The sequence below is a fragment of the Pezoporus occidentalis genome, unplaced genomic scaffold (assembly GCF_034315485.1).
Source record: "Pezoporus occidentalis ecotype Australia unplaced genomic scaffold, CSIRO_AGI_Poc_V1 ctg142, whole genome shotgun sequence".
NCBI classification, from domain to species: domain Eukaryota; kingdom Metazoa; phylum Chordata; class Aves; order Psittaciformes; family Psittacidae; genus Pezoporus; species Pezoporus occidentalis.
Window position 1 is genome coordinate 1,328,648 of NW_026913230.1, and position 24,473 is coordinate 1,353,120.

At 44.3% G+C, this 24,473-nt stretch overlaps 1 protein-coding gene across 2 annotated transcripts in view; it reads left to right on the forward strand.

The window, feature by feature from the left end:
- Positions 1-24,473, forward strand: part of GRIA1 (glutamate ionotropic receptor AMPA type subunit 1) — a 121,710-nt gene that overhangs the window by 35,391 nt on the left and 61,846 nt on the right. For both annotated transcript variants that reach the window (XM_062609952.1, XM_062609953.1), the window contains exons 3-4: positions 21,591-21,830; positions 23,347-23,531. In XM_062609952.1, the coding sequence (XP_062465936.1) occupies positions 21,591-21,830; positions 23,347-23,531 (425 nt within the window). The remainder of the gene's footprint in view (positions 1-21,590; positions 21,831-23,346; positions 23,532-24,473) is intronic.

Below are 24,473 nucleotides of genomic sequence, written 5' to 3' on the forward strand. Positions count from 1 at the left end.
GGCATATTACGAATACAAAGTTTATCATATGTCTACTGTGTAATGTCATGTGGACTCCTAACGTAGTAAACACTGCAGATATTCCAAAGACACAAAATCTTATCTGTACTAAACACATTCCAAAGCTCCTCACCGAATTACTCTAATCCTCTGATGTCCATCTGCAGATTTTGGTTAGTTTTGGCCCTTGAAGGTATTTGTAGACTGCTGCCACGCTCCTATACTGAATATCTGCCAGATCCATCAGTCCCAGGCCCTTCTGTTACCAGCACAGCAGATGCACTTAAAGTTACAAAGCCCAGAGTAAGCAAAACTAAAGTGTTTAATCTATTATTAATCAGCCAGTTGCAGAAATGATAGGGCTCTGGGGGACCTCAAAGGCATCAATATTTATTGCCTCGTTAGCAAATGCCACTTTTTTTTTTAAAGGCACAACAGGATTCTGAAGGATGTTTGTGCTTTGAGTTATTCCCTAAAAAGGCAATGTCATGGTTTGGGACAGGAGGGTTCAGGACAAGATATTTAATATTTATCACTAAGTATTGAGTTTTCCACTGTACTTCTGCCCTTCTTGCTCTTGCGTTCAAGCTTTCACCTTCTCTAGAAGCAATGACTCAAGCTGAGATCAGAGCTCAAACCACTTCAAGCTATCAAGTAGGGGATTTTTAAAAATGAAAAGATAAAATCTCCCTAATTTCATTTGTCAAGAGAAATTATATAAATTCCACAAAAGAGAAGCAATGAAATACAATTTGAAAAGAGCTCCACCCGTTACAGGCAATATTTTCCTGGATTAAGTGAGACTAAATTGAGGTTGGATATTAGGAAAAAACTTCATCACTGAAAAGGTTGTCAAGTATTGGAATGGGCTGCCTGGGGAAGGACATCCGTGGAGGTATTTAAAAGACATGCCACTGGAGACATAGTTTAATGATGGACTTGGCAGTGCTGAGTTAACGGTTGGACTTGATGATCTTAAAGGTCTTTTCCAATCTAAATGATTGTACGATTCTATAAACATCCTGTAATGCTTGTGCTTTGCAGTGTTTTGCTGTTCTTGCTTGAATTTGTTACTTGTTCTTTGCACTCACCCTAGTGATACTGATTTTAATATGACTGTTATCCCTGGTATACAACTTAGCTTGATTAGCTTTTACCTTTATATGCTTATGAGTTGCTTGGGGTCTTTTTTTCCTACACACTGTGTCTTGCATTTGTTTTGTTGGGTTTTTAGTGACTTCTCTTAACATTTTTATGAAACATTTTTATTTTAATGGGTATTTTTTTGTATTCCCTTTAGTCCTCTTTGCAGTTTCAGAATTTTTGCTAAAAATCTCTTCCCTAGAGTGGCAAAATGATCTCTCTCATCTATAGATCACTTCAATGGCACCATCATTGAATTAACCTGTCAGTTGAACATCACTGTTTTATGCAAGAGTTGTTGAGGAAGGGAGCTTTGGAGCCGAAAGACTGAAATCAAAGGGAGAATAAGAGGATAAAGTAAATAAATCAGAGAATAGCACTATGAAAAAACAAGTAGTCCATGTAAAGAGAGAAAAAAAGAGGGAGAGAAAGGCCATTTCAAAGGATAGAAGCAGACCAAACTGTAGTCAATTCAGAGTTGCTTTCAGGTCACTGATCTCATCACTTATCCCTCCTCACACTTGTACTTCCCTTGCTGTCTCTTGATCTGGTTACTGATTTTCTCTCTTTCATACCCAGCACAGGCCTTTCTAAATAGGAAAATGAGGTATACTGCACATTAATCCACCTTCTAAGAAGTGCACAAACAGAAAACCCACCAACCTGGGCCTGAGTCCAGCAGCACAAATCCATTAGGGACCAATGGAGGATGTCTCCCTGTGCAATTTGACAGTAGAAAGTCTTGTGGCATCTCCAAATTGCTTTACAGGATCTGGCAACTTTTCAACAGCTCTCTACAGCAGGCATTCTCTTTCTTTAATCTCTCTGTCCTAGGAGCCTGAAATGCTGTTCTGCTCATACATGTGAGACCTATAATCACTGTGGCTGGTGACTGGTTCGTTGTGCTCTTTGTGTGCTAGGAAATGAGATGTGAAATCCCCTCGCCCCTGCTCTCAGCAAGGCTCGAGGATGTGTTCATGGGTACCTCCTCCACCATATGAATGGGGCATTGTCCTTCTGAGGGTTGACAGACCCCTCTGGAAATGTGTGTATGAGTGATGGGTCATCATGAAGCGCAACTGAGCCAGACTCCAGGGTTGGACCTGCTCTTTCCAAACCCAGGCTGAGCTCACTGGTTGAATGGTTCGTAATCTCAGAGCTCTGAACCTGTACCTGCAGTGGAAAAAGAAAGGCTAAGATGTGTTTTTTTCTGGGCTGAGTCCTATGAGTTGTGTGGTATTTGACCACTGTTCTGACTGATAGATTGGTTGGAAATAATTAAGATATATATGGAGCAAGGCCTGTATAAGGAGCTGAAAATGTCTGTGTTGCTGTGCAAGAGCTTGACTGGCAATACCATGTGCTCTATGCTTTGGAAACATTATTTGTCGGATTAATGAAGTAGGTTTCTAACTTCTTTAGTTTAAATGTACTCAGAACTTTCCTTAGTTTTTCTCCATCCTTTAATTTGATTTGGTTTTTTCATTTTGTCCTGGGGTTTGTGCTCACTGCACTGCATTGTGGCTGGTGCCAATGCACCATTTCTCACTGAACAGTTTTCTTTTTCCCATTGCTGCACGTAGACCATTGCAGATGATCACAGAGTTTTGTCTAGAGGTTGTTGAAAGCTCATGGAAAATTTTCTCCTTCAAGTAGGTCTTTCTGTAAAAGACCTTTTCCCCTTCAAGGAAATTGTGGCTTCAATAAATGTTTACTATCATTTTGCCATTGCGAATCTGAAATAAAAGGTAAACGTGGAGATTTTCTATGTATGCTCACACTTTTTGCCAGTTTGCCTCTTACCTCCCACCTACCAGTTGGAAAACAGGGAAGAAAAAAAAGCATGTGATGCCGCTTTCCACTTATTTTCATATTTCTGTTTTCCTGTCTTCTCTCCACAGGGAGAAAAGTACTCAAAATTTACAGGCAACGAAATAAAACGATTTTTTATCAGTTTCCCTGACCAAAAGGAACCTCAGCACAAAACTAAATATTCTTGTTTCGTTTTGACATTTCCATCAGGAAAATGAATGCACAACTAATGCGTTTTTTGGTGTGACTTCTTAAGAGGAGAAATTAAGTTGGTAGCTCTATTTGTCAGGTTTTCTTTCCTTTTGTGTTCTCTTCTGAGTTTCATAGTGATAAAAAAGAAGAGACTGATTTGCAGTTTAGGTGAATTTTCTAAATGGACAATTTCCAGAATCTGAATGGGAGTGTGGGGGAAGCATCTTTTCACCCTCTCTCCTTCTTTGTCCCTTTGCTCTGTGGGCTTCTACACTGAAATTGCTTCTTGCAGCTCTACCACTTGCATTGTGCATTTACAATCTCCTCCTTCCCCTGCAGCCCTCTCTCCCCAGTGAGCACTTGGTTGCCCTCACCCCACACTGTAATAAATGGCACTCACACATTAATAAATGCCATTCCCTGTTTACCAAGACCTCAAGTGTTTTTTAAGTCATTGACTCTAACATAAGCAGAATTTAGTCCCATGGGGCAGAGATCTGTGTCTGATAATATGAGGTATATAGAAACTTTGAAATGTCTTGCTTTTCTCTAGCCTTTCCAAAAGAGATTGTTTCATCTTTATGCAAATGGTAGGGGCTTTTATATCTTCTCACACACTGCTCAGCCAACATCCAGTCCATCTGCTTTACCCAGGTATAGGGGAGGAAAGCATCAGGCACACTCACTCCTGGGAGGATAATGGCTCATGCAGCAGAACTTGCAGTCCACTAAATATTCATTTTCCTGTGGGTTTTTGTATCTGTATTACAGATATGTAATTCCTATCAGACGTGTCAGGTGTTCAGTGTCTCTGGAGACAGCTGAACAGTGGAGGCGGGAGGCTCCAGGAATGTAAATGTGTGCTGGGGAAATGTGAGAGTAGTTTCTGCATGCCACAGCGATGGAAATAGATCCCAGGGTGCTGCGACTTCACTTCCCGCAGGGAGCTCTCTGTTCCCTCTCTTGCAGTGGCAGGAATGTTACAGGCAAAAAGGAAAGGGCCAGGGTAGTTTTGTTAGATATCTGTTAGGAAGTCAAGGAAGAGAGCTGCAGAGATGATGGGGGGATGTAAGGTCACTGTATAAAACCTACCTCTCCAAGGTACTAAGGGAAGGATTCTGTTTTCTTCCACCACTGCTGCATATGGGGATACAAAGCCAAGGAACAAAGTGCTTTTGTACTATTGACCTCTTATGATAGAAATAGTGTGCTGGTGTGAGAGGGCTAGTGATGCTCAGAGTCTGAACTCTGCAGCGAGCCTGGGAAGGGATCTCAGGGTCACCAGCACCGAGATGTGCTCTCAGACAAAAATGATGCTCTAGATGAAATCAGCTGTGATTATGTTCCAGTGCTGTCTTTGGAAAGTGATACCCGAGCTGCTCTCCTCCCATGGTTACAAATCTTTCCATGGTTCACAGCCTGCATTTATTCATGACTAGTTTATTCTCACTTGTTCTCATGCCAATGTTATCCCTTAACATCAATAGCTCTTCTCTAGTGTTTACCCCTCTGATGTTTTTATAGACAACAGCCCATCCCCTCTCAGCCTTTGCTTCCCTGCACTAAACATGCCAGGTCTTTTAAATCTCTCCTTATGAGACAAGCTCTATATTTTTCAGGACAGTTAGCAAATATCCAAGGTTTTACCCTTAAATACTTCATCGGTTTATCTTGCTTTAGAAAGGTGCTGTTTTTACAGCACTTGGAAGGATCACATGCATGTGCTAGACTTGGTGGAAAAACATGTGCTTCAGGAAGGGGGATAATGGTGTGTGTAACACTGGAAAGTTCCCGTGCATGTGAAGCACGCTGTGGGATGCAGCGTGTGGCTGTGCATGCGTGCAGAGGGATGCCGTCAGCAGGATCATGTGTGTGAGACTCTGTAAAGGATTACTCAGTGTGTGAGGGGGCGTTGTAAGAAGGATTCTGGGGTACGTGACACTGAGAGGGATTAGTCTCTGTGTAAAAAGGTGTGTGTGTGTAGAAGAGAGAGTGAAGCTAAGCGGGTGGCTGCGGGTGGCACACGGAGAGAGATTAGCCCGAGCGTCTGTAAGAGGGGTGATAAGGAGGGCTGTGTGCAGGAATGCTGCTGTAAAAAGCTCAGATTTAGCTAATGGAAGGATTAGTGTGTGCACATGCATCTGGGTGGGATGTGGCAAGGAGTATTTGGGAGGTGTGTGGGTCCCTCCGTGGGGATGTGTGCCCATACCTGCAGCACTCCAGAGCTGTTCCCAGCAGTGCACACATGTGGGATGCAATATGGGGATGCAATGGGGGGCTCCTGAACCTGCAGGGATGTGGTCACATTAAAAGCCAGCCCTGCCCTGCATGTGAAGGATTACAGGGTACAGCTGAGCTTCATGTGGAGGTGCTCATGCGCAGGTGACAAAGCAGGGATGAAGCTGTAGTACAGTAAGAGGCATGGCTGTTCCTGTCGGAGCAGGGGAAAGACAAGCACACTTGTGGCAGCAGGGAAGAGAGGGCTGATGGCTCAGATGCATTGCAGCACAAGGGGAAACATCACCCTGCAAGCAGGGCAGGACAGAGGGCATGTGCTGTGCTGAGCAGAGTTTGTCCGGGTGCAGGGCAAATGCTGTTTAAGTGTGTTTTTCTCAGGGGGCTCTGGGAATGGCTAAGCATTCTGCCCGTGGCTGAGCATGAATGCTAGCAATGTTTACATTGACCCCTTATTCTCCACTTCTCACCTCAGATTTATCCCTGCTGCTCTGGCTGACTGCCCTTGCAGCTCCTCTTCTAGGTGGAAAGAATATTGGCAGCAGTCTTAAAACAATTTATGATCCGGAGCAGGGGAGCAGGGTTGATTGCATCCCGATGCTTATTTTTTCACATTCTGACTTGATACTACAACTTTTCTCCCTTCTGTTTTTCCATGGGAAATTCAGGGTATTCTGTCTAAATGAGCAACTTCTATTTTTGTTCCAACCTTGGTTTTCATTTGGAGGGGGAAATAAGTGTAGAAAAATTTCAGGTAGCTTTACTGTCTGTCATTACTGGATCTGTTCCACCAGGATTCGTCTCATCTCAGAGATGCTAAAAGTAAAACCTACTGAAGCTTTTATGATAAAATGAACTAAAATAGCTGGGGTGTCTAAGGTAACACCTCTTCAAAAAGTTGATCCTTTGCTCGTCCAGTAGACCAGTTAAATGTTTGCTTTCTGTTAATGAAAGATCATCAAAAGCCTGGCCAGTTGCTTTGTAGCTTTCAATAATGTATGTGTTTTTTTAAGGAAGAAGGCTAAAAGCCAAGTAGCTGAAATCTGAGGTTTCCCTTGGTGTTAGGTGCTACACAGATATAAGATCTCATGGCTGGAAAATAGGGAGGCTTCCAAACAGAAATGAGTCTTTATTAACACTGAAGAAAATTTCCCTTAGAAGCATGATCCTAAGATATAGAGATTGACCATAAAATGGAGTCTTTATATCTTTCTTAAAGATAATCTGTTTTCCAACGAAAGGCATTTCAGTTTGATGCAGCAGCAGGACAAGGTCTATGGCAAAAGCGGCCAACTCCCCCTCCTACATCTTCAGTTATCTGAGACCCACAGTCCTTATTGCACCTACCTGGCAGAGCCAATGGGAATAATGACTCCCCTTTGCTTCTCTGAGAACTGAAGGTGGGATTAACTTGCATTGAGGCCCACTGAGGTCCTGATCCAGGCACCCCTGCCCCACAGGGAGGGATTTTCTTGGCCCAAAATCCACTGCCTTGGAGTAGCTCTGCTCAAGAGTCACCAGCTGGGCACCAGCTCTGTGCTGTGCTGGAAGTCAAGCGTGACCATTGTGATTAGATAGCCCTTCTGGATATTAGAAGTTAGCAAACCATTAAATCACCCAGAAAGAGCCAGACAAGAGGTGTTTGGGGGCCATGGTTTTGTTCCGGAAAGGTCTTCAGTCTTTCAAGCAAGAGGTCATGTTGTCTTTCTTCCTTTTAGAAACCTTTAGGCCAGCATGAATCAGCAGGCGGGTGAGGTTGAGCTGTGAGAGGAATTGCAATGGGTTTAGTGTTAAATGCAGTACATGAGCTTCATTTCAAAGTGCCTACTCAACAGCTGGTCACAAAATCCCTGAGCCTTGGGCGAGATGCCAAGTCTGTGTGTGCTTGGAGAGGAGTATCGTGCCCATTGCAGAGCTGCCTTGTTCTGCTGTCAGCATGTTCCCTCTTCCAAAAGGAAGGCCAAGAAGAGCAAACAGGAACAGGGACTGCCCCATGGTGCAGTCACCACCTATTGAGGAAATGCATTTCACTGGTGAATTGTGAGCATCTTACTGGAGAAGCATTGCAATGGGATGTTTCTTCATATTGCCCAGCAAAGCTGGGCTTGGGTCCCACCCCAAAATTGTGTGGCTTTACACAGGTGGCTGCCTAAGACTGCCCAACTGTGAAATGAGGTTAAGAACATTCATGGAGGATAGACTGCAGGCTTCAGTCAGTGAGGTTTGAAAACCTCTTCTTAACTAAAACTAGGCAGTCTTAGTTAACTAAGAAGGACAAAGTGCTATTGTCTTTGTCCATTCGGAGGGAGAAAAGACAGTGACAAGCTCGTTTTTCTTTCCCACCTTCTAGAAATCAACACCTGACCCTTGGATCTCTGAATGCTCCTGCACTCAGCCCCCTTCACACACTGTCATCCTTGTTTTTCTCTTTTAAAGCCCCAATTGATTTTGAAATTAAATTGGCTGTTCCCCCACCAATAAACCTCAAGCTTGCATCTCCTTTCTCCTGTTCTCCTCCTTTCAAGCTTTCACATCTCCTCAGGTTTCTGTTATTTCCCATACATTTGCTTTGAAGGATTTTCCAATAAGGTTCTCAGGAAAAGTTTCTTAAGGGTCTTTCATTACAAATTCCTTTTGGTTTCATGGCTGACGATGCTTCTGAGGAGGACCTGGGTGGCCTATGCTTGAGCAGGTTTGAAGCAAGTAGAATTTACAAGCAAGTCATAGCTGATCGCACACACAAATCAGGTCCTGTATCCCTGCAGCCTCATTCAGGAAACATGTTGTGTCTTCCAGCTGACAAAACTAGACCATACTTAAACCCAGTGTAATTCTGTTGGCCTCAATGTAGTTACCAGGGAGACTATAAAGTAGGCAACTTTTCTACTCTGAAATCAAGGGTCTCTTAGCTACATAGACTGTTTCTTCTAATCAGGCAGAAACTAGATGATTTTCTCATTACTCAAGTCCTTTCATGGGATATCTAAGAATGAAGTCCACAGGATGATGATTATAGCAACACATTTACAGCTGTGCCATCAGGTCGGTGCAAAATGCAAGTGCGCAAGGCTCAAACAAACCTGCCCCGCATGGCACCTGAGTTCTTCCATTGCCCCACAATGTCAAGAAAGCACTAGACCATAAGAGTGCACTCACAGGAGATATCCTTTCAGTATACATGATTAAAGGCCCAGTTTTCAAATGCTGTATGCACCATATGCCCTCCTTATGTGCCTAAATCCCAAATCACCTTCATATCATTCCAATATCTCTTGCAGACAGAGGCGTGGTAGTCAATGTTTTGGAAATGCTACCGTGGCTCTTAGCTGACACCACTCTACTGTCAGGACTAGCAGCGCAGAGGAATGATCACAACAAATGCCTAGGAAATATGACTGCAGATGTTCACTGCTGAGTTAAATAGAGGCAGCCACAAAGAATTTCTGTCATAGGGAAATTAATCTTTTCTCTAACAAAAGGGTCAGGAGCTCAAAGCGAAGGCTACAGACTCCTTTCTGCCACATTCAACACCTAAAGAGGGTTGCAGTACAGAAAGAAGAAAATCACAGCCCTTACTGGCTTAGCTAGGACAATCCTAAAGGTGTGAATCACAGGCTCTTATATTGCACCCCTGGCATCCTGTGCACAAAGAGACAGAGATCTGCCCCAGGGGTGTTTCTTTCTGCCTTTTTTCTTCCAGATCAAGTCTTCATTGTGGTTTTGCCCGTCAATGGCAGCAGCCTCTGCCTTGTCAGCCTTCTCAGGTAGATGGCAGTTCCACCTGCCTTTCCCCTTGGAGGATTCTGGAATAAATGATTCCTTAATTAGGTTAATTATACCTTTAGCTATCCATGTGCTCACTTTAGATATACGGTTAGAGTCCATTACACAGTGCAGTTTCACCAGTTTTCCATGTGGGATTCAAATCTAACACCTGACTTGTGAAGCTTTCCCTGGCTCGCTTGTCCTGCACGGTATTGTTAAATCCAAGAACTGTTTCCACCCCTTGAAAATCTGATGCTCCTGATGCCTCTCTGTTCAAGGCATGCCAGACCCAGGGTGGCCAGTGACTGATTTCATGGACACATGTAGTTAATCAGAAGCATCTCTCTGGAATGTCAACAGAAGACTGGAGGAACATCTGATGAACAGAGAAAGAGTCTCTGATGCTTGTGAAAAGGGTTACAAATTAGCTTCCTTCAGTCTGCTGCTGCTTTTCTGTCTAAATGATATTTTACAGGTAAAGTTTCTGCTGAGAAACAGTGGGGCTTTCTCAGTAGCTGCCTAAATCATGTCATTGTCTTTGGTTTGCACTGAGTAACTGCTTGAGACAAGCTGCATCTCTACGTGTGGTGTCACTGCTCCTAAATGATGAATGACCCCAAGTTTCTAATGCAATTTGCATTTATGCAGAGTGGTTTACATGATGTCTCTTGCCCTTTGCAACTCACTAGAGAGTCTCTTTCTTTAGGAGCTTGAAAATTGTCCTAGCATGGAAAATTGGTAGAGAAGGTGTTTGCATGTAACTGGGCATGTCAGGGAGATATCTCAGTGTTTTCCTAATGTTAAGGATGTTCTCACATTCCCCCAAGTCATACATCCCATTTTTCCAGACTATTTTCTCAGTCCCATTGGCAACCTAGGCTGTTCAGGATAACTGAGGTGCTCCTGATAGCTTCACTGGCCTCTATGTAGAGAAGATGACTTAGTGTTTTTCATTAGCATAAATCTTTACTGTGAACACATGAAGCTCTGCAAGCAAAACATCTACTAGAAAATTCTTTCCCAAAGTTACTATCTCCCTGGAAAACATCATTATAATATTTTGTGTCTGAAAATTTGATGCCACTTTGCACCAGCATCAATGGGAATTAGTTGCCCAAGGGTCTTTTAGGCAAAAGATATGTATCCAAGGTTTTTTATATAATTGGTGATGTGCTTTCCAGCTTCTCCCACCTCTTGGTCCTTTCCTTGGTCCTGTAAGGTTCATTTCTACACGGAACCAGACTATGGGAGGTGACTTCTATGGATCTAAGTGCAGGTCCAGAAGAAGCCTGTAGCTGTAAAAGTGCCCTTTGTCACGCTAGTAAAATTATACAGATTTTACCCAAGGAAAATCTTGAATTGCAGTTTATTTCCAGTGAAGGTCTTGCTAAATAGCCAGCTCCATGGTTGATATGTGGTATTTTGGGTCACATTCACACATGGGCTCCAGGTCTACTTACACATCTGTTGGAGCCATGGGGCAGAGTGGAATTCCCCTAGGTCCCCCATCCGTTCCTACCACTCTGATGGACGGATGTCTTCACCTCCTGTGAGAGGGAAGCTGCCCTCTACTTGCAGCCCCATTTTAACAAATACCACCTCTCTGCAGAAGCTCCATCTGGGCATGCTAGCTAGATGCACTTCATGTAAACTGTTTGTTCCACCACCCACAGCGAGCGATTCGCACTGAAGTCTCACCAGAGACCATAAAATTGCAAACCATAGGTCCAGATCCCTCCATCTGTCACAGTTCTGCGTTGCTGCTCCCCAGACAACACAGTCTCCCACTGGGTTTAAAAGATCCTAAGCTTAAACTTGTTTGTTTGGGATTTTTCAAAAAACCTGGTGCTCAGAGGCACTGCAGAACTTAAACCGTGGTAACTATTATCATTTATTGCCCTCGCAATGCAGACAGGATTAAAGCTGTTCTAATGATGGGGAAGAAATGGTAATATCCCCCGTGACATTAAGTAGGCCTAAAGAAAGCTATGAGCACAATGGAATGGAACATTAATGTGAAAAGGAAAAATAAAAACCCTACAAGAAATGACTATAGCAAAGAACCACCAAGGGAGGCACTTAAGCCCACAAAAGCCAGCACTCTCTGATGTCAAAGGAACTTGTCATTCTGTACCAAACTCAGCCGTTGCTGTGGTGTTAAATGGGGTTTCAAAGTCATTGTGCTTTCAGAGACCTTAAGTGAATACCATATACAACCAGGCAGGCAGAAGGGTTGTGCTCTGGAGGCTTAACCCTTGCATACTGAGTGCAGTTTGCTGTTTCTCTTTTCAGAAGACTCTATTGGCTTCAGTGATTGCAGAAAAGTTGGCACTTTTGGAGCAACAATGGCACGTGTAGGTTTTGGAGCATCTGCCTTGCTAGCTGCAGAGACCTGTAATGCAGCCTTAAAATGTATAGAAAAAGTGAACTATTATAAATAACATGTCAGACAGCTGGTGAAGTTAAGTACTGCTTCCCCCTTCAAGCCCTCAAGGGCAAGATGCTCTGTCCTGTATGTGAGAGGTTTTATTTGAAGAAGAATGCTTTGCCCTAGATAAGTGCAAGGTCTTCCTGTGTATCTTCACTGTGTTCCTGTGGAGAGGTGAGCATGCTGGTGCTTTCCCCACCCCATGTACCCTGTGCTTTTTGTCTGCTGCCTTTTAGGTTTAAGTGAGCAGGGAGTAATATAATGTCAGAAAGGCCAACAATAGCTTACTGCAAGAGGGAAACATCCTCTGTGCCCTCTGACAGCCTGCATCAGCCAGCTTCCCTCCTACACTGGGAGATATTTTAAGGTAGAGCGCACTCAAGGCATCATCACTACTTGAAAAGATCAATCAGGTTAGGGAACATTCTCCTGGTTTTCTATTTAGGTCCTTCCTTATCCTTTGTTTTACTTTCTATGGTGAGCCAACCATATCATTTTTCATCTCTGCTGGGAAGGTAATTCTCTACTCCGAGGAGGCTACTCAGTGGCTTTTATTGCTATTTAACATGCATGCATTACAGTACCTCACAAAGGCCTTGTAGCACTGCGCCAGGCATTCTACAAACACATGCAGAGAGACGGCTGCATCTATAGTGGGTACCCATGTGTGTGGGATAACAGGAAAAGAGTGATTCTGGGCCAATTAGGATTAATAATAATGCCCACACATCCTACGTAGGCATATGGGATATGGCATATCCCTATATTTCTTTGAAGGCAACACACCCCTGGAGTTGAAAAAGGGGGTTATTTCAGGTTTTTTCTTGTCAATTTAAAAATCACTATCAGGAAAAGGGGTTGGTGTTTAAGAAAATATTAAGATCTCATTCCATGTGCATCCAAAACAGGGATTAGAAGGTGGGTGCATGAGGAGCTGCCAGTCTGACTTTGAGGAGTTTAATACCTCTTTGTCTGGCTCCAGATGATTGTGTAGGCTGAAGAGCATCATCTGACCCATTGCTTACACCTGAGTATAAACATACACCCAGGAATGTTTGGGACCATGGAAGGATCATTGCAGATGGTGTGCATGCATGCGTGTGTTTTCAGATTCTTTGATTGCTGTTGAGTAGGAAAAGGTGGAGTGTTAATAAATGAAGTTGTCAATTTCCAGTCTGTTGTCAAGAAAGCCTTAAAATTAGTTGTGTTAATTCAGTGACAGGCAAGGATAAGGCTTTATGCACTGTAGCACAAAACAATTAGAAGTTGGAAACTTAGAAGCAGGAGTGGAAAACAAACAGAGACAGGGAGAAAAGAGAAGGTGCTTACCTCCAGCTGCATGGGGAGAAGCAGGGTGAGGGCATGAGATCACCTCATCACTGATGCGAGCACCTTGGTGAGTCCAGGTTCTGAGATCATGAACCACTGTGTGTGACTTGTCATTCTCAAACAGGCATATGCTTTCAGCACATGTATCTTGCTACTGAAAGCTCAGCGTCTGGGAAGGGTCCTGATGCTGTAATTTGCAGTATGGAGCTCAGCGGCCCAGAAGACAGTAGACTGCAAATAGCCCAAAGCCTCACAAGGTGGGACTGTGGTGGGAAACTAAAAGGTATTGAGCTGGTGGGGCAGGGAGAGAGGCTGATACAGAGCTGCAGCTAAAAGCAGTCTCTATTGCTACCTTCGTTACAGACCTGGAAGGAGTACAGATATCATAACTGAATTCCATATAGATATCATAACTGAATTCCATATAGATATCATAACTGAATTCCATGCCTGTTCAGGGAAGGGCTGACGGTGACATTGAGTAGATTATCCTGAAAAAACTCAGAAGTAACACAGCTGAGACAATTTACCAAAATGCTGTTTTCTCAAATGGAGGCAAGAACACAAATCTCAGGAATGCCACAGGGAACACATCAGAGACTGAGGCATGAGTTTGGCTTCCAAGCTGGCTTGTCAGCAAAAGCACAGACCAGAGAAAGTTTGGGAGTGTCTATGCACATGTTTTATGAAGCAGGATGGCATGGGACCAAAACTGTACTTATCAGATGAAGATTAAGAAAGGAGTTGTTGAGGTAGATGTTAACGCCCTTCTTCCCCAGTGGAAGTAAATTAGTGCTGGAATAACTTTTCCAGGGAATGTCCATAGTCTGGTTTTCGCATTGTGACCTGCAACCAGGTTCATGACAGGCATTTACAAAATCCTCATCAAAACCTGAGGCTTGCACTGAAGACAGTCACAGACTTTAATGTTTAGGAACAGATATAACTTATTAGGGAAAGAAAAGAAGCCGCTGAAGAGAAAATGCATTTCATCTGCAGTAGGCTGCTCTTTATGTGATACATTTGCTTTTTGCTATTACTTTTCTTCACCCCTCCCATCCCTCTCTCCCCTCTTTTTACTTGGTTTAATAATTCAGCTCTTACAGCCCAGAATTAAATGTTGTGCTGAGCTAAGAGCAGTGTGCTGTGTACTGTATTAACAAGCTGTGGTTTTGGTGCTTTGTTCTCATCCGCCACTGCTGTTCATGCTCCCCAGCAGAAAGCTACGCTGTGGTACTGTGCTCGGTTTTCCTAGTATAGCACTGTCGGTAGAAGGACCAATATAATAAAAAGGCCATCTAATAAAGCAGCAAAAGCAAAATTGATTCAACCCTCCTCCCTCGCCTCCTTTTATAATATTGCTGTCACTTTTTCTTTTGTAGTAATCTTGATTTAATATTTATGACTCTGGTTCAGACATCGAGAGTTCAATGAGGACAAAGTTTTGGGTTTCTATTTCTTTGTGTGAGGTTAGAGGAGAGCAGGGACATCTGGTCTTCCAGAGCCCATGGGGTCTGTAGGAAGATCCATCTGCAACTGGAGGCCCTGTGAAGCATCAGTCTGTCTTTATAGGGGAGCTGCGGGGCAGCTTGAGGTGAGGGTTGTGAACGGGAGGTAGTAGTGGAGCTTCTGCTGCTCCAAGGCAACCCAGCACAGCCAGCACCTTCTGCTTGGTTCCTTCTGGACATGGCACAAAGCCGGATGGCCCAGCAGACTTGCTGACAGTGTACGACAGCTCTGGCACATGTGTCAACATCAAACTCCTCAAAAGCCAGGCAAGGTTCAAGAGTCACAAGTGGGCCATCCCTGGGCTCCAGGAGCAGATGAACTTTTCATTAACTAAAGATGAAGATTTCTGATGACATAACGTGCCATAAAAGTTTCTCAGAAGGCTGTATCCCAGCTGGGTTTGGTCACCATGGTTTGACACAGCTGTACCCCAGAAATGAGATACACTGGCATGTAGGAAAAGGGAATCCTTTCTTAAAATGCTCTTATTTTAAAAATGAGACAATGTGGGAAAGTCACATCCTCTGTTAGAGCTGAAAAATGCTGAATTGTTCCCAAATTGTTCCCAGGCACCAAAGCCCTTCTCTATGTCTTAAAAGGGGTATAAAAGCAGGGAGTGCTATGGAAAAGTTGTGGTTCAGGTAGGGGGCACTGGAGAGATGAAGGCAGTAGACACCAAGAGCCCTACACAGCTTGGGAGCATGGCATCAGTGCTCCCAGATAAGAATACAGTTTTGAAACTGTATGAGCATGGTGCAAGAGAAAGTCTCTGACCCGAGGCACTGGAACAGAGAGGGCGCAGAGAAAGGCAGTTGCTTTCCTCTACCTCACAAGCAAAAATCCAAGTCATGATTAGATAAAAAATCTGAAAGAGATGGTATTGGGCCATTTTCCTCTACACATAATCTGATCTCTGAGCCACAGGACCCTTGATAGCCAGCCTGTCCTTATGAGAATAATAACCTAATTTTAACTACAGAAGGAGTTAGGGGTTTTGTGAATTCTGAATGCTGCTTGGAATGGCACCCTGTCCTTTCCAGTGGTGTCTCTGTTCCCATGGCTGTATCTTCCACCACCGTGGTTATAATTCAGAAGTGCCCTGAAATGACCGAGAGTCTATGTTGTTAATTTTGTTCACAAAGCGCCATGCTATTTCTGTTTCTTTAAAATCAGCAGCATGTGAGAAAGAAGTATCCCACATCCAATTTACTCTCGAGGGAAACTGATCGTTCATCAGCCAGACAAACTGAGACTTATTTGTCAGGCGGGTGAACTTAACAAAAAAATTGAAGCTATCAGCATAAACAGCTATGAGCAGCTCCTGGGTCATAGATTATTGTTCAGATATGAAAGAAGTAAAGCAGATCTCAATGTAAAAATCAACACTGCTTTCCAGCTTCCAAGATGGTTTAGAGCAACAGTGGATGAAAGTGATGGAAGGGAGCACGCTTCTGTGCCTTTTATATATTTGAAAGAGTAACATATATTTCTTGTAATATCATGACAGCCTGATTTGCAGTTGATCAAATATATGGGACATATCTGTTGTTATCTAAATACACGCGTGGAGCAATGGGGGAGTGTAGAATCTGTTTGGCTTTCCCCTGCTAGATAAATCTGTGGGAACATGCTGTCGTTGGGATGTGCTGAAGAGATGCGCTCTGGCACCTACGCCACAGTGGAGAACTGTGAGGACAAACATTTGGGAGGAAAGCTGAGCTGATCCTAATTGAAGCAGACACTAGTGCTCTTTCATTGAAGCTCCACCAGCTTCAGCCACCTGATGTCAGGTCCTCCATCACTGTGTGAGGGTCACCTCCAGGCAGGGCATGCTAAAAATAAGTTACACACAAACCCCCTCCTCTTTCCCACGTGTGCACACAAAACACTTCAAGTGAGCAAAGAAAAGCATGTGGGAACTGTTCTTTGACACCACTTCAGTCAACAAGTGTGGTTCGCTGCAAGTGAGGGCTCTGGTTCTGTGCCCAGGAGGTTTGGACTGATGAAGGAGGTGCCACACTGATCCTGGGGCTGGAGAGATTGCAGGGCTAGTCTTTAACAGCTTACAGAAGACAGTGGACTGAGGTGACATTCAAAGTCTGGCCACACTCAACTTGGCATTTTTAAAAGGCATTTGTTAGTTTGTTTCTGGAGGAAGTGCTGTCTGTGCTGGATTGGGTGGTTTCAGACGTTTCTTCTTGTCTTGGAGCCTGTATTTCCAAATTGCACTTTTCTTTCCCTCCCTGCTTGGGCTATGAAAGAACAGTTTACTCAAATTCCTCATGACATCTGCTGTTCAGCGTTGTAGAAATGGCTTTCCTGGAGAGGTTATGGTGTCTTCCCTCCTAGGTGCCTCTCAGATATGACATCCTTCAGGATCAGGAAGGCTTCTGAGCTCTGACAGGGACCATCTGGGTTTTTTGTCTCCTTCTGCAACAGAGAACACGAGTCATTTGTGGGGAACATCTGTGGATATTTTGTTTAATCAGGTTTTTACTGCTCTTGTGGCTTTGGGTATTAGCACTGCCTTCGGTACTTCTGTTCTCTGACAGAAGCATGCAGCAGCTGAACCTCCTGAGTGTCAACTAAACCATATTATTGACTCCCTCCAGGGGTAGCTGGGTGAAACTTAATGGTCCATGAGATACAAAAAGTCAGTAGAAATGATCTAATGTCCCTTTCCAGTCTTAAACCCAGTGAAATGGTGAAAATTCTGCTTCGAAAGGAAATGGCAGATGAGCAGTTGCCAGGATCTCCTACCAGGCTTCTTCTCCAGCTGTGTCCATGGGGAGCAGTTCTCTTTTTGCAGTTTTTCAGCAGAATTGCACCATTTTCACTCCTGGAAGCCAAATCCTCATTTCCATCCTTCTGCACAGCACATTTGCCCTTCCTCCTCCCTCAAATGCTGAAGCTCTTTCATCCCGTCTTTATGGTGACCATTTCTGAGAATCACTTTTTGGTTTCCCTTCTGCTTTTACCAAGTCCAAATGAGATATCCATTATATCTGACACCTACCTTTCACATAGATCATATCACACCTCCAGTTCCAAAATACCTCTGGCCCCCCTAAATGCAGAAATCAGTCTTGCGCATCTACTCTCTCTGTGTCTGGTTGAGAGCTTTAGCTAAAGAAAGTGCACCGGGAATTTTTATAGACTCAAAACTTCTTTTGCTTTCCTCTTCTGAAGGAAAAAATGTTCAATTTAAAGTTCTTGGCATGTACTTCTCTTTTTCTTGGAAGCATTTGCAAAGGTGTCCAGAGTTGCCTCTCTTCAGCTGTCGAGTTGATGTCCTATCCTGTGTCTGCTTTCAACAGAATCAGTGTTTTCTGTCTCAGATTTAAATGCTTTACCGTGAATATTTCCATATGTAAAGAGAAACTTGAGATAAACTGCAGGGCTAGAAACCCTGGAGTCTGGGGATTTCAAGCACGCTTTTTCCTTATCTGAATTCAAGGATGCATCAGCTCCATGGTGGCTACGGTTCCACAGAGGGAGAGGGCAGGCCTCTTCCTGATTGCTCTACCACATCAGTCACTTTTTAACTACCTTACAAAGCTGTTTTGATTTTTACTGGAAGTCAGAAGTGATTTTAAGCAGTCTGAGGAGGTTTCACCTCACCTGGCTGCAACAGGCGCTGGGGAGTTGTGTCCAAAGAACAAACACATGGCTGTTTCTGGGTTTTTCAATCCAGCATAACCAGGTCACAATCAAGTTAATGGCTCTATTTTAACCTCATTTTGTTAGTGAAAGGGCACTAGGGAGATGCAGTGAGAGATCCTATGCCTGGAGGAGGAGGGATATGGGATGGCCGTGGTGCAGCACACCCTGGGAATGTTCCAGCCAAGTCCCAACCCGACCAAATACGAAAGGCTGATCAGGATGAATACAGTAGCAGTTTCTATGCTTATCATTATGAATTATATTTTCTGAGGGGTTGTTTAGAAGAAAACTGTAATTAATTACAAATTCATTGTAAGATAATAGCGTAGTTACCAGAATAGATGTTCTCTGTCCTTTCTTCCCTTTGTGCAGCCCAGAGGCTGTACGTGCAAACTGTCTGCATTTTCATCCAAGTAAACACTCTTCACTCGTGCTTCCATCCTTGTGTATGCAAACATTTATGCTGTTGCATTTCACCCAGTTTCCTGCCTTCAGGAGTGAACTTTAGAGGCTGAACACTCTGAATTCAACAGCTAGAGCTAATTACCAGGTTGACTGCAACTCTTTTCTGGGGCACAAGCCAGGCTGTGGCCATCCCTCAGTTAACAGGCATTGGTAGGAGGCTGGCAGTGTGTGATGTTATCACCAGCCAGTTGACCAGCAGAGCTCAGCTCCTTGGACCTTCCACTGTAACATGTTCTTTATGCTTTTTATATTTCTTAATCTTTTTAGAAGAGCAACAGCCAGAGGCTAGTGACTGCTGAGGAACTGATAAGCTTCTTCACCACTAGAAAACCAAACAGGGTTTAAACTATTTCCTTCCTTTAGTTAATGTTTGCAATTCTTAATAGTATGTTATTAGGAAGTTGCTGAGCAATCAAATGAGAGCACAATTGTTAATAAATTTTCTTAATAAAATGATTAATGCAAATATAAAGACCTTCCAGTGATCTTTTAGTGAGTTAAATAAATGGCAAGTAACTTTTGTTAGTTTTCCTGGGTAAATTCATTTGGCACATCTGTAATTTAAAATTTAAATGAAATTTGCAGACATTATTTTTACATTATGCCAAATTTAGTCCCAGAAAGGTGGCTGCAGTTCTCACTCTTGTCATTTTTCCGTATTGACACAACAGTTTGTTGTTCTTTGGGTCCTAACCCTCAGCAAGCCTTCCCCCTCCAGCCTACATTATCTCTCTTATCCATGACCCTTCTCAGTCTGAGATTACAAAGAGAGCTAAGGTTCTTTCCAAACTTACTAATGATAAAGGCTGTTCATTCTCCCAGCCATTGTTGGTGCAATCTGTTTCAAATGCTGGAATTGATGAGTGTCTCAGAACAGTGTAGGAGGGCTGCCTGAGCATGACTGAGCCACAGTGTTAAAAAAAAAAAATCAAATATCTCAAAAATAAGAGATTCATTTGAAAGAAAAAATAACACTGAAGGAAGGCACGGTTTGCCTGAAATAAAGCAAGGCAGCTAAGTTTATTATCTGGATTATTAATTGTGCTGGATTGTTCAGCTGCCCCAAGAATGTCACTTTAATCATTCAGTGAGCCTGGAGCTTGAGTCTCCAGAGATCATGTTCTGATCTCTCACATATGGTAAATCGCATTGTTCATTAGACCCAGTCCAGTCACATGGAAATGATGTTCAGGCTATTTCTATCCGTATCTGCTACTTTCCTTCCTGGATGTGTCAGTCTCATGATGAGGGCAGTGACTCCAGCTGATAGAGACACAATTGCTGATTGCAAAGAGAGACACTGCTGTGAAAATAAAGAGAACACGGTTTCACTTCATGAGAAGTCTCTGTCCCACAGAAATACAAATTCCCTCAGAGAAGGAAGTTGCTGATGTATATGAGGTCACCAACACTGAGCAGTGAAAAGAGGATGGATGACCTTGGGGACAAATTGCTGGGCTGGGATGCTCAATACATGGGCTCAACTCCAAAAGGAAGGCAAAATTGTCACCAGTGTCATGAGATTCAGTTCTCAGCTCTTGACACTCTGTGCTGCTTTGTTTTGGTGGTGAGACAGGAGCAGGGACTCATTTTATAAGTAGGAAACAGGATTTCTTGCTCTTCCCTCTGAATATTTGATGCTGGCAGTAGAGAAGCTAGGAACAAGGTAATGTTATCCAGCATGGCTGTAAGCCAGTTGGGGATGACTTCTGGTCCCTGCTGGAGGGACGGAGCTTGGATGGAGCCCAGCTGAGGATGCAGCAAGCTCATGTTCAGGAGGCTGTCTCCAGTCACACATGCAGAAGGTTCGGTACCGGTGGCAACCATCAGGAACCAGGTCAAGGGATTCCCAAGCAGTGCAGAGCGCTTGCAAGAGGACCCTAAAATGTCACATCCAACTTCTCACCCTGCACAGGGGGGGGGGGAGAGCTGGCAAGTGATGTGTGAAGTGTTGAGTCAGTATAAATGTCACAGCCAAAGGTTTTCAGAGTCAGAGTGACAACAGAAGGAGACACTAGTGCCAGGAGTTCTGACAGAGGGAAAACACTGTCACTGCCACTCTCTGGCTTCGAGATTTATTGATGGTAACTTGGGATGTGCCATAAACGGGGGTGATATTAAATGAGTCTGACTGTCACAGGGGCTAAGTTTTACTCTCTGCCTCACTGAGATCCTGAGGCATTTTTCCAGCAGCTCTCACGATCTCATTAAGTGCTCTCCCAAGAAGGGCTCCAACCCAGGAGAGCCTTCCCTGCCCAGCACAGAGCCAGCTGCTGAGATCAGACACAAATACCGGCCAGAGGACCCAATGAGCACTCCTCATGGAGACCTCCAGGCCATCACCACCACCTCACTGCCTTCACCACCATGGCTTTGTGAACTAAATCCTCATGTCAGTGGCTCTGACCTCAGTGTCAGCAGCTCATGCCCTGGGACAAACATCTCCATAGCTGTGTTCTGACTGTACTCAACTTAGGTGAACATTTACTGAGATGCCCTCTCAGCATTGTCTCAGCTTCTGAGGACAAACCCATGGTTTCCTCTTTGTTTCCTGGAGTCCTTGGCTGCAAAGGACTGTGCTGTCATACAAATGGTTTCCTTCTGCTCCTTGAATGCATCTGGGGCTGCAATAACAAGCTCTGACTGTAGCCTTTTTCCCTCATAATAACACAGCTCCACAGGCCAGCCAGCTACCACCCCAAGAGGGCAGGACTTGGAGAGCCACTGTGCTTTCCTGCTGAGGGGTTCCCTTCTTCAGATAATACATTTTATCTCAGAAGCAGCAAAATCTTCAGTAGAGCCCTGGGGATTCTGAATTCACTATGTCACTTCTGCCTATCAAAGGTGAAGCAGGTCTGTGGAGATGAAGGGTAGAGCACCCCATGTCCACAAGCTCTGTTCTTCACAGATAGCATTGACCAACCCACAGACCTCAAGGAGAATTACCAACTCCAGAAAGCTTATCTCAGGGAAAAGGCTCATTTTGGTGATTTCCCTGAGAAACCTCCATGTCCTCCTATGCTCACAACCTCTCTCTCTGTTCCTCCAGTCTGCTCGCAGTTCTCCAAGGGCGTCTATGCCATCTTTGGATTTTATGAGAGGAGGACAGTCAACATGCTCACATCTTTCTGCGGGGCTCTCCACGTCTGCTTCATAACACCAAGCTTCCCCGTTGAAACGTCCAACCAGTTTGTTCTCCAGCTTCGCCCAGAGCTCCAGGATGCCCTCATCAATGTCATCGAGCACTACAGCTGGCAGAAGTTTGTGTACATTTATGATGCTGACAGGGGTAAGTCACAAGTACATGGGTTATTAGGCAATCAAAGAGTGGTCTAGGTGGAGTCTTTGCCTCAAGAAGTCCTTTTACTGTGGGTTGCTGGAGGTTGAGGGGGTGGCTAGAAGGGCCACCCTATGTCTTCCCGATTTTCTATTCCATTTCTAAATATCCATTACTGCTGAAGGTGGGCATTAACTTAGATGAAGCATTAGCCTGACCCAGTATGTCTGTGTTCATAGGGTCAGGTCTGAACCCCATCAACCCGAGAGAGAGATTTAATGTTTAAGCAGTTTGAGTTTCAAATGGGGAAATGGTTTATATTGAATGGGTCCCATACTGAACAGGTCAGTCAAACTGAAGGACACCAAGTTCTATGTTTATGAATATGAATCAACAGCTGCTCAGGTCTCACCTCAGCCCACATCCAGTTTTATACATGTGTGAGTTTCTGGGGGGTAGCTTGGTAAGCCACTTTGCACAGGGCTTGGAGCACCCTGTTCCAGTGGAGGGTGTCCCTGCCCGTGGCTGGGGGCTGGAACTGGAGGAGCTTTAAGGTCCCTTCCAACCCAAACCATTCTGTCCTTCTATGAAAACTCCATGTTCCCTGTTAGTATGTGTTAGTTCTTTACGTAAAATAACAAAAGCTTTTGCTGGGTTCTTGGAAGATATTTTCTAACTTTCTAAACCATGAACAAGGCTCGTGAGCTTATTGTTCTGTGATTCAGTTTCCCCAGCTCTCAGGTGCCTTTACAGCACAGGCTTGGAGGCTGAGAACAAAATGGACTTGGGAGGACAGTGCAGGGTGATTCACAGCACTGTCCTGGAAATTATCATTAGCCCTTGCAAGGAGGATGACCTTAGGAGATAAGGAGAAGGTATAAAAGCATCCCACCCATTTATTCTTGTCGTAAGTCATGGGCACACTGAATATCCCGAAAGGACTGCAGTAGGCAGGGTTATCTAGCAGGACTCCAGAGCGGTCTCAATTATGCACCTCTCCGCTGGAAGGCTGTTTATGTAATTTAGCCAAGATCCTTTTAAAAATGATTAAGTTTTCTGATGAGACACTGCTGAGTGAGAGAGACAGGGACACTGAATGTGATTGTGTGTTGTGATTGCTGAGGGTGTCCCTAACTCTAAGAGCATGTAGCCTAAACAGATCAAAGACAAGAAGGGAACTGTGGCTGAAAGAAATCAAGTGATTTGGGTAGTGACAGAAGAGAAGGATGGAGATTAGAGCCCTTATCTGAATCCCACAGCAAGGCCTGATCAACGAGACTGATCTGATGATTAAAAAGGAAAACCAGTCCTGGAATCATCCTATTTTCTGTGCTAAGACAGAAAAAGTGGGAGTCATTAATTCTAGCCCAGCTGTGTTTGGGGAAAATGCTAGACTATTAGCTGCTGTCTGTACTTGTGATGCTGTATCCAGCATGGCTTGAGGCACCTACGCAGGCTGTCAGAAGGATGGAAAGATGCCATTGCACAACTAAAACTTGTTTCTCTTCCCCCTCTCTTCCCATTGTAGGGTTGTCAGTCCTACAGAAAGTGCTGGATACTGCAGCTGAGAAGAACTGGCAGGTGACAGCAGTCAACATCCTGACGACAACAGAAGAAGGCTACCGCATGCTCTTCCAGGAGCTGGAGAAGAAGAAAGAAAGGCTGGTGGTGGTGGACTGTGAATCTGAGCGGCTGAACATCATCCTTAGCAAGGTTTGTTGGGTGGGATGTCTGGGAGGGGTCTTGCACGCAGGATGGGAAGGGCTGTTTCTCATGGAATAGTTCTCTTCCCCATACTTTTCCGATCCATGTCTCGTGGCAGCTGTCATTGCATGTTGTGTGTGTGCATTGCAGCAGGCTGCTGAGCTTGCAGATATTCCTCTGTTGTGTTATTATGGAAACTGTAAAGTCACATAAGTACTGGGAGCTCTAATGTATTCATGCTGAGTGAGCTCTGCTGCTCCATGTTCCCCGCTTGTTTGACTCCTCTGATGAGCCCTTTACATCCTCTTAAGTGCCCAGTGAGTTTGCTTTGGGCTTATTCTTCCAAGCAGTGTGCACAAGACGTGGCACTTCCTTATTCTGCTGAGTTTTTCTCCAGTTTTCCCACCTTTTGTGAGTTAGGGTGGAGGTGTCCTCCAGCCTCCACGTGCAGCACTGAATTCTCACAACCAGTGCCTACAGGATAGAAATGGTTTTATGGTATGTCTATAGTGGCCTCAGGAGCAGTGTCTCCAGATCAGGCTAGAGCTCACCATCCTCCCAAGACATCCAGGATGTAGCAAGATGACATGTTAGTGCACAGCCATCTCCTGGTTGTTTTGGCAGCTTATGACCACAAGGCAAATGACATATGCATTAGAGGACTCAGTTCTGTGCCCTGCCTTACTCATCCTCAATCTAGACAGGTCACCCAGTAATGCAGACTCTAATTTTCTCCATCCTCTTTCCACCATGCCTCCCTCAAGGCTTGCCCTAAGTCCCAAACATGGAAATCTGTAGACAGGAGAAGAGTGCAAGCCCATAGATAGGTCTCAGTCCACACTTGTGTCTCCTCTTCAACTCCAGCTGCAATACCTTTACCTCTCACACCTACAGCCAAGGCCTTCCCACCACTGGGACTGCCATCCTATGTGGCTTACAAAGGGCGCCACA